Source organism: Spermophilus citellus (assembly GCF_964194105.1).
Source record: "Spermophilus citellus genome assembly, chromosome: 4".
NCBI lineage: Eukaryota > Metazoa > Chordata > Mammalia > Rodentia > Sciuridae > Spermophilus > Spermophilus citellus.
The window spans coordinates 158,713,980-158,723,443 of record NC_138185.1 but is presented as its reverse complement, the minus strand read 5'-3'; the positions used below and the strand labels follow the sequence as shown (position 1 = coordinate 158,723,443).

The 9,464-nt window shown below is 40.2% G+C and overlaps 1 protein-coding gene across 3 annotated transcripts in view; it reads right to left on the bottom strand.

Moving 5' to 3' along the window:
- Window positions 1–1,359: 1,359 nt before the first annotated feature.
- Window positions 1,360–9,464, bottom strand: part of RHOJ (ras homolog family member J) — an 83,647-nt gene continuing 75,542 nt past the window's right edge. The window contains exon 4 of one of the 3 annotated variants that reach the window (XM_081291046.1): window positions 1,360–6,537. In XM_081291046.1, coding sequence (XP_081147172.1) covers window positions 6,391–6,537 — 147 coding nt within the window. In that variant the 3' untranslated portion in view covers window positions 1,360–6,390. The remainder of the gene's footprint in view (window positions 6,538–9,464) is intronic. The other 2 variants (XM_081291045.1, XM_081291044.1) reach the window with 2 other exon arrangements.

Here is a 9,464-nt window from a genome sequence, read left to right as displayed (position 1 = left end):
TGCTTTTCTGCTCAATTCCAAAATATGCATATTCCTTTACTGCAGCTGGGTAGCACATGACAAGAAAAAGAAAGGATTTCTGACAGCCCTTTCATTCATCCAAGAGATGAAAATGACTCAATATTAATTTAGGGGATACCCACATAGCTCTACTCAGAAATTGTCTCTTTTCCCTCCAAAGAACTAACAAACTGAAGACTGCCTTGTTTAGGGTCCCAGGGAAGCTAAGCGTGATAAGCAAGGTTGCTGACTATGGGAACCTTCTCGTGGTGCCCCAGACATTACCTTAGCCTGAGAGGCTAAGTTGACGGGTCTTCATCAGGCAGCTCTGTGTTTGGATGTAGAGGCTAATAATGAACTTGACTGTCTCATAGACCAGTTCTCCCCCAATTTTAATGTGCATACAAATTACTGGGGGAGAGGGGGGTCTTATTAAAATGCAGAGTCTGATTAGGTAGGTCTAGACTAGGCCTGAGATTGTATGGCCCTAAGTGCCTTCAGATGATGCTGATGCTCCTGGGCCCCGGACCACACTCTGAGAAGCAAGAGGCCAGACAAAAAAACTTCCCATTCTATAAGAAGCCTGTGGAAAGCAGTTTACTCAAGTGATCACTGGACACACCTTCAAATGACTCACAAATGAGAGTAGGAAGAAGACTATTTAATGATTTGAAAATCAGAACATGACACAAAATAAACTGCAAGGTTAAAGAGTACATGAAATAACATTCCATTAATAATGACCAAGGTACATAGAATAGCCATTACATAAGACGCAGATTGTAGGAACACCAGCCAGCGAGCCGACCAGCTGTCCTTCCCTTGACTGTAGAGATTACATTGAGTAGAACATGAACTGTTACAGTTGAGAAAAAAACTCTGCCGAGATGTACTTAAACAGTAATTTCTGTTGACTCAGAGAGAAAGACAGTGTAACCAGGTGATGAGAATGTAGAATTCATTAAATTTCTTGCCTGTTGACTCCTGGAGGACAAAAGAGTCTGCTTTAAAAAAAAAAATTAAACAACGCTAGGTAGAGGTAATTTTAGATGTGTATTTACAAAGCTGTCCCAAACATGCAGCTCTACTCAGAAGCCGTCTTTCCACCCCACCACCCCTCAAAGAACTCACAAACTGAAGACTGCCTTGTACAGGGTCCCAGGGAAGCGGAAGCGTGACTATGGGAACCTTCTCCTCCTGATGCCCCGGACATAACATCCCCTATAACCCTGATCAGATCCTATTCAGCAAACTGTGTGACTGAGAGACTTGGAGGACATAGCTAAAAACCAACAGAATGACTCCAATTGTGCCTTCACAAAACTTCTGAGCCACAGCAGAACTCATAGAAATAAAACTTCCAGGGTAGGATGCGTTTAAAACACACATGCACCAAAGCAACCCTGATCCTTGACATCATATCCCCCATAAAGGAGAAGAAATATATCGTGACCAAAATTCATCATGCAGTTTTTACTCTAATTTCCTGTAGTGGAATTTCAAAGGCAAAAACTGTTGGTGACTTGCACCCCACCATTTCACAGATGAGCCAAACTTTCTTTGACTCTTTGTTTCCCTGACCCCAAGGGACACCCAAAGAGCACAGCGGAGCCCCTGATGGCTGAAGTGATGCTGAAGATAGAGCTTGGTGCTCTGGTCTTTGTTGGCCATCGAAGCACCATAAATTATTGCTTTATCATATGCGATTGCACTTGTGCCTATTAAATACAATCTTTCTTTTGGAAATACTCCATTGAAGATGCATCAATACCATTCACACAAGGAACTGTTTGTCCAGATATTCCAAAGGTCACCCTCTTCAGATTTTTAAGTCATGTTTGAGCTCAGGAAAACTTTCATTTGTTCAATCATATTTCTTGATTTTCCTTGACTGCATGTTCTGTGTAAACAGAGATGGTGAGAGGCTGAGCTCCCATCCTGCTATTAAAGACCCAAAGAACATTGTCTAGAATTTCACTCATCTGTAGTGAATCATGAGTGGAATCCCCTAGGATCGTGCCCCGAGGAGCCCTGATGATCATGGAGTGCTCTTCATAATCACAGTCCATTCCTCCCTCTGCCTCTAGAGACCAGGCAGAAAGAAGTTAACCACTCTCCAGGAGGATTCTCAGGTGTGTGTTCTGCCTTGTGTTTGGTTGGGGTTTCCTCTCCATCCTGTTACCTTTTTCTAAAATTCCTAACTTCTTTCCTAAGAAACTCAGTTTTCCATGATCTTCTCTTTTCCTTTCTGTTTCTAAGGGTCCTGGAAACAACACTATCTTGTGCAGTTTTCTTACTGATACTTGGACAGCCTACTCAGTGACTCTCTCTGTTGAGAGTGAATGCAGATTTCAAATCCTGGCAGCTAAACAAGGGTGGGTTTTAAAAATGAACATATAACTAGTTAGATAAAAATCTCCAGCATGATGTCAAGTATGCTTTTAAAACAAACCCTCAATTTGGAATCTCTTTGGTGTCATGAATGAGTTTGCATTTATGAATGTCATAGGGCATCTGGGGATGCTTGCCTCAAGTTAAATATATTTTTTCTTCTTTTAAAAATTTTTTTATTTGTTCTTTTTAGTTATATGACAGTAAATGTATTTATTTTTGAAGATGCTCAACTTTAAACATTGACCAATTTTTTGTTGGACTCAAATTTTGGATTTAGCTTTCTTTATTTTCTCCTAAAATTTTGAGTGTAATTGTGAGTGTTCTTTTGCTACCATTCTAATACTATTTTCCTATTGGGGGTCTAATGAACATTGTGTGTGGTTGCACCCACTTCTCTGATGGATTGCACATCTTCCAAAAGATACTTTGCATATCATAAACAGACATATTGCCATCAAAGTCTCAGTACCAAAGCCTTCTTGCCACATGTGTATGACTTACTTTTGACCTCCCAGCTTGGTGCTTCCTAGTTTAATGTTGCTGTAGTTCTCACCTTTAGTAATTGTCTAACTTTTCTTGGCAGAAATCAGACCAGATTTCTTATGTGGACCATGGTTTTGACTTGTGTCTTAGTCCTTCTGTATTTTTGAAATAGCCTAAGAAGTCCATTAATTCCATCAACCAACCAATCAAACATCTGAGTGAAAAAAAAATCTGTCAAACCCGAAGCAGTGGCACATGCCTGTAAACTCAGCAGCTTGGGAGGCTGAGGCAGGAGGATCACAAGTTCAAAGCCAGCCTCAGCAACTTAGCAAGACCCTAAGCAACTTAGTGAGGCTCAGTGGTTAAGTGCCCCTGAGTTCAATCCCATCCCCCCCCCCCAAAAAAAAATCTGTCAAACTATTGATTGAACCATTAGATTGGGATTACATTGCTGATTACCCTGGATTCCAGGCATATTAGAGAATAGACTGAATTCTTGTCTATAGTTTTTTAGTAGTTTGATGGCTTATCTTATTTATAGTGGCTTAACTATAAGAAGTTGTGGAGAGTAACCTTAAAGATTTCATCTTCTACTATTATTTTCTTAGCTTGCTTGAATAAAGTACTGTCAAATGCATTCCATACGGTGTAAAATCTATCACATTGGATGCTACCTTCTATCTATAAATTTTGTAATTATTATTAATAATTGAATATATGGTAAAAAATGTGTCTGAGATCTGTAGGATAAATGATATAACTCCATTGATGTGCCTACAAAACTCCAACTTAATGGGTGTGTTAATGAATCAATTGAGGCTCAAGGGCACTGGATGGGAAGCAGAAGAGCCAAGATCTGTGCTGGCTCTGGCACAACACACCTCTCTTAGGCCATTGCAGTAGAGTTTCTCATCTGTGCAGGAAGGACTGGACTACAGTTTCTGAGGCCTTTTCTAGCTCTGAAAAGTTAAGACTCTGTCCTCACATGGAGATCAGCGGCCATTTGTTGACTTTGGGAGACAGCGTGGACCATTAAAGATCCTTCTTCCGATTTCTATGTCTTTTTATATTTGTGGTTTCAGAGCATTCCATTTGATCTTACAGCAGAAACCACTTTCTAGTGAAATGAATTAGGTCTTGCCATAAAAGAGGGAATGAATGACTGATTTGGTGGGATGCTAACTCACTTGGGTTGCTTTGTTCTACTTGGTAATTGACTCCTAAGGCCTCTTGGAGGAGTCTGTATTCCATTCTGACACCAATAGTCTCTGTGTCCAGGCTCCGGCTCTGTGTGACAGTGATCTTCCCACTGTGAACCCTTTCATCCCAGTGGCCCACTAAGGAGGTGAGGACCTGGGGAGCTATGTGCCTGTGCACACATCTGGAAAATTCTCTCTGGTGGAGCTAATGTACTGCTTTCAATTTTTCATCCACATCAATGAGAAGTAAGGAGTGGCCTTTTAGCAAGATGTAGTGATGCAATAATGTAACAAAACTGACTAACAACACTTTCTTTATTACAGGGCTAAATGCTCATTATTCTTTGTAAAGGATGAACTCATAACCTCTGCAGCTATAGTTCATACATGGTTGATTTCCATTTACAAAGGCAGAAAGTCCTCATGTTCTCTAAATGTCAAGCTTTGACTTACAAAGCTCCTGTTTCCTTTTAGGTGGTGTGTGTGTGTGTGTGTGTGTGTGTGTGTGTGTGTGTGTGTTTGTTTTTAAGAAAATGCTAGCAATTAGATGGGAGAAAAGAAAAAATAGCATTTGCAATGTGGAAGAAAGGAAAACACATTTCAGAAATTCTAAACTAACTAACCAATTAACCAATAAAAACAAAAGACTGAAGGGGTATCATGAAAGGTCTTAAGAGAAAAGACTCATAATACAATTCTTTTCTATGTGGTTCTTCTAGGAGCAGAAGGGACAGAAACACTGGATTTTTTCAACAGCTTGAATATGAAAAAAAATTTGACATATTTCATACTGCAAAAACAGGCTTTGCTTATGCAATAATATAAAATGATCAAGTGACTACCTGGGTTATTCCAGGGCATGTGAAAGCAAATAAGACTAATTAGAAGCCATCTTATTCTCTATTTAAAAGGGAGGAAGTAGCTCCCTGTGACGCAAGAATTTCTGGATGTTTGGAATTGTCATATAGGAAGGTCACAAGATCCCCCTACTGTGAGCTTTTTCTTCTCCTAAGCCAAAGTCCTTGGAATGCATCATTTGGAAAAAGGATTCAGAGCTCGGTATTCACAAACCTGGTTCCTAGACAAACTTTTAGAATAATGAATATGGAGAGAGAGAGGCAGTAATTTACTGCCTGCTGTAACTGGAAAATGTCATTTAAATGGAACAGGAGCGTCCATAGTGCAAGCTAGAAGCACCTTCGGTCTGTCTAAGCAAGTGGAAAAATTGAGGCACTTTGCTTGAACCGGTAGATTTTTGAAACACTTGCTTTTTCATGTCCAATGTCCAGCTCTTTCTTTTAGGTCAGGTTATGACTGGGAAGAACAAAGGAATTGGGCACAGGAGAAAGTGTCAAATCAAGGAGGAAAAGAACATGCAACGGTGGAGGGGAGCAGGAAGCAGGGAAGTCCATTTGCTTAATATTTGAAAAGATGGGTTCTGCCATACCCTTCCTTCATGCCATTTGGAGGGAAAGCAGAATTACTTCTTTCTTAACTCAGTTCATTTTTAGTTTGCCCTGGCTGGCAATAGTAGGTGGAAAAAAGCAGTTCACTTATCAACGTAAGCCCTTTTACAGTGAATTTTTGGCCAAAAATGTGGATCTGCAAAATAATTCAGATGGTGTTTTTTTTTTTCCTCAAAAGGTATTGCTCTGTAAAATTTTGAAAAATTTAAAGTTCTCTTATAATCAGGCATTCAGAGGTACATGTTGGTTCCAATGACTTTGGTAGAAACATGCTGAAAATAGAAGCGAACATCAACCATCTTGTCTTTAGGCTGCTTTGGTATGGATTTGTAAGGCCTGAGTGAATTGAAAAAAAATTAGGAAATTTCTTGAAATAATGCAAAAGGAACGTAACACGATGGGTAAAACAGAAGATTCAGAAGAAAACTTTTTTTTTTTTTTTTTTTTTTTTATATTCCCGAGTTTTGTAAAAGATGTAAGGCCACCAATTCGGGAACTGAGCTCCTCCTCTCCCATCAGCTTTGTGCTTGTGGGAGCGGCAGGTGGAGGGCGAGATGGCCCTTGACTGTTCCCCACGAGTTTGGCAGCGACACTGTCTGAAATCCGGCTCCGCTTTAACGTCGGGGTGCGGCGTGGGTGCTTCTGGCTGGGATGGGGGACCGGAGACCGGGGACTGGGGACGTGGCAGTTGGTTGACTGGGAGGCTGTGCTGGGGAGCTCACAGGTGGGGCGGCCTTGGTGCGAGGGAATTCATTTCTGGTCCTGCCCTCCTTTTTGGCTGGAGCTGGGTGGCAGAGATTGGCTGCTGTTGCACCCTTGGGTGGGGTGGAGGCGAGTCTCCAGCAGCTTCAGATGATGGAACAGCAGCCGTGACATTCTGAGCAGCGGTTCTTCTTTTTCTTGGGGTGGAAAATGGTGAGGATGGCTTCATCAAAAACCGCTTTGAGACCCTTCTGAGTCAGGGCTGAGCATTCCAAGTAGCACTGTGCTCCGATCTTAAATACAAAAAGGGAGACAGGCCTGAGCAACAAGAAAAGAAGGGCAAAGCTCTGTGGGTCAACCCTCTGCCCAGCCAGACCTTACCTCTGCCCGCCCTATGAACAGCCTGGGGATTGTTCTGGATTATGTTTTTTTTTTTTCCTCTGCATTTCAATTTGCATCTGCAATCCTAATCTTTTTCTATTTTTCTATTGTTTTATAGTCTTGTATTAACAATAAATGGTTGTGGATCATTTTTGGTAAACAATAATTCTGAAAATGATCGACAAACCTTTTTTCCTAACAGGAAAATATAATAGGAGAGGATTTGAAACTGTGGTATGATTTGAATGTATGTTGTGAACAACAGGACCACAAGATATTGTTTTTAGCACCCTCTCTTTTGCTTGCAGTGTGGAAGTCAAGTTCAAGTGAAATGCATCTCCTGGATGAAGTAAAGCAGAATCAACCTGGCTGACAAGAGTGCATAGGATTTCTAGGTCATCCTTGATTAAAATACTTTGGATAAGCTATCTCTTAAGAAGGTAATATCTGATTGGCATTATCATTTGGTTTCAACATACTTTAAAAACATTTTAAGAATTAAAAAAAAATTTTAAAAATTTAAATTTTAAGAAATTAAAAAATATAAAAATATTTTAAAAAATCATAAGATACATTTGCTGAGGGAGACATCTTCCTCATTAGTGCACGGTCTGTATATGTAAATGGTAAGTATTTGGTACTTGTTTGGGGCTTTACTTGAAAACTTTGTAATAATGTCATTCCATGGTGTATTTCATAATCACAAAATTCCTACGAGAAACAGATATTCAGGCCAAAGCTATAGATTCTCATTAAGAAAATCACAGGCCATGAAGACCACGTTTGGCAGTCAGCCTCAATGTAGGAGACCTGAGATAAAAATGGCTCACGAGCTCAGTATGAGCCAACAACATGATGTGGGCCTCTTATTATTAAGGACATCTCGAGAAATACATGTGTTAGTTTTTGCTTCACATTAGGAGACCACCTTGAAAAAAATTAAAGAGATTCCAGAAGAGGTTGACTGGATGGCAAGTTCCTGGAAACTATAGCTGATAAATGGCTAAATGGGGCAGCAAAATCATAGGTCTATTAGGACCAATAATTTATATAAGTGAGGAAATCAGGGCTGGTGTGAGGCAATAGGGGGAAGTGAGGACTATGGATTGACTGTAAAGTACACGTCCCCTCTAGGGCAGCCAGTCTTATTCTGCTGCCATGTGAGAATGTTGGGTGATGGTTGCCCATTTTTGTATTTTTCAAGAGGAGTTGGAAATTGGGAATTTTATTATTTTATTTTGGTGCTAGGGTCTTAATCCCAGGGTCTCATACATGCAAGGCCAGCACTCTGCCATAAATCCACAACTCTAGCACCTACATTTTTATTTAATATTTACCAATTTTTAAAACCTTCTGTATGCCTTCTGATATGGGATGTATTTGACTGTTACCAGCGGCGTGTGAACTAAAGAAAAACGGAGGTTTAGCTTCGACAAGAATGGGAACAGCCCCAGGAAGGTAAAAATGAATCGTTTAAGGGATTCAATTAGAAAGTGAAAAATTAGACCTAAACTCTGGGTCTCTTGATATGTGTTCTTTTCCTTGTTCCATGACCGTAACTGTAACCCTTATGGCTCAGCTCTGCAAGAAGCTGGTCAAGTTGACAACTTAGTGAACGAGGTTGCTCTCTTATTTGAAAGGCCACAGCTATGGAGACTGAGAATGAAATAATTTTGTTTTGATTGGGTCCAAAAACTATTTCCTAATGTCTCTGTGTGAACCAAATGAAAATACCAAAAGCATGGTATTGAAATCATCAATGGAAAGCCTATTTTATGGCTTTCAATTGTCCTTTAGATTAGGAAAAAACTTTTTAAGAAAATAAATGAAAATAGTAGGGTACAAAAGGGGAATAAAGAATGAAGAAAATTTTAATTTTAATTAAAAAAATTTAATTTTAATAATGTCATCTTTTTGGGGGGCAGGGTGAATTATGTCCGTACTTGATATGCTAATTGGTTAAGATGGAAATTCAACCAATGTGCCAACTGAGTTATTGCTTGTAATGGGACAGGTTGTGTCAGTCATGCTGAAAAAATACCTAGAAAGTGCTGTGGTGACGTTCTATCTGGGAAACCTCCCCACTAATGATCACAAGCCTTAGGCTGATTCTGGAAATTTCAGGAGAGCCTGGTTGAGCCAGGTTTACACTGGGGGTCCTGCAAGATAGGCAGGGAACTCTGTCCTCTGTCCCCATAGTGCTGTGGATAAGCTTGTCAGAGTTTGCCTTTGATGATGCAGGAGGAGCCCAAACTTGTCTCTCCCAATTCCAACTTTACTAAAGATAATGAAACAGTAGATAAAGACATTATTGTGTAACAAGGTTAACATAACATCAGGCTGTACCGATAGTTCCAGGAAAAGTAGCCAAGAGATTTGGGGTGTGATTTGGGAAGTACGTGTGAGAAACAGAACCCAGTTATGAGGTAAGTACTGTTACCACGTTTCAAGGACTCTGAGGGTCAGAGAGAAGAATTCATCCTGGTTCAGGGAAAAGGCAGAGCCCCTGTTAGAGGGACTGTGGGGAGGAAAAATAATGTATGTTCTCAAAGGTGTGAAATGGAAAGCTGGCTCATGGAAATATGGCTTTTCTTACAGCAGTGACTTCATCTGTTTCTTGGTACAAAATGACCTACTCAGTCAAATATGTAGAATCCATCTGTAAGCGCTCAGGGTCTTGTTTAGATACACATGTTAACAGTCTGGAGCATGCTTTTCCAAACTGACATGTTTTCAAGAAAAAGGTGGAGATTGAGGATATCAACAGAGAGAACCTTTTTCTGATAACTTTTACAGTGGTTAAAGCTTATTGTTTCAAAAGCTGGGAAACATGCCATAG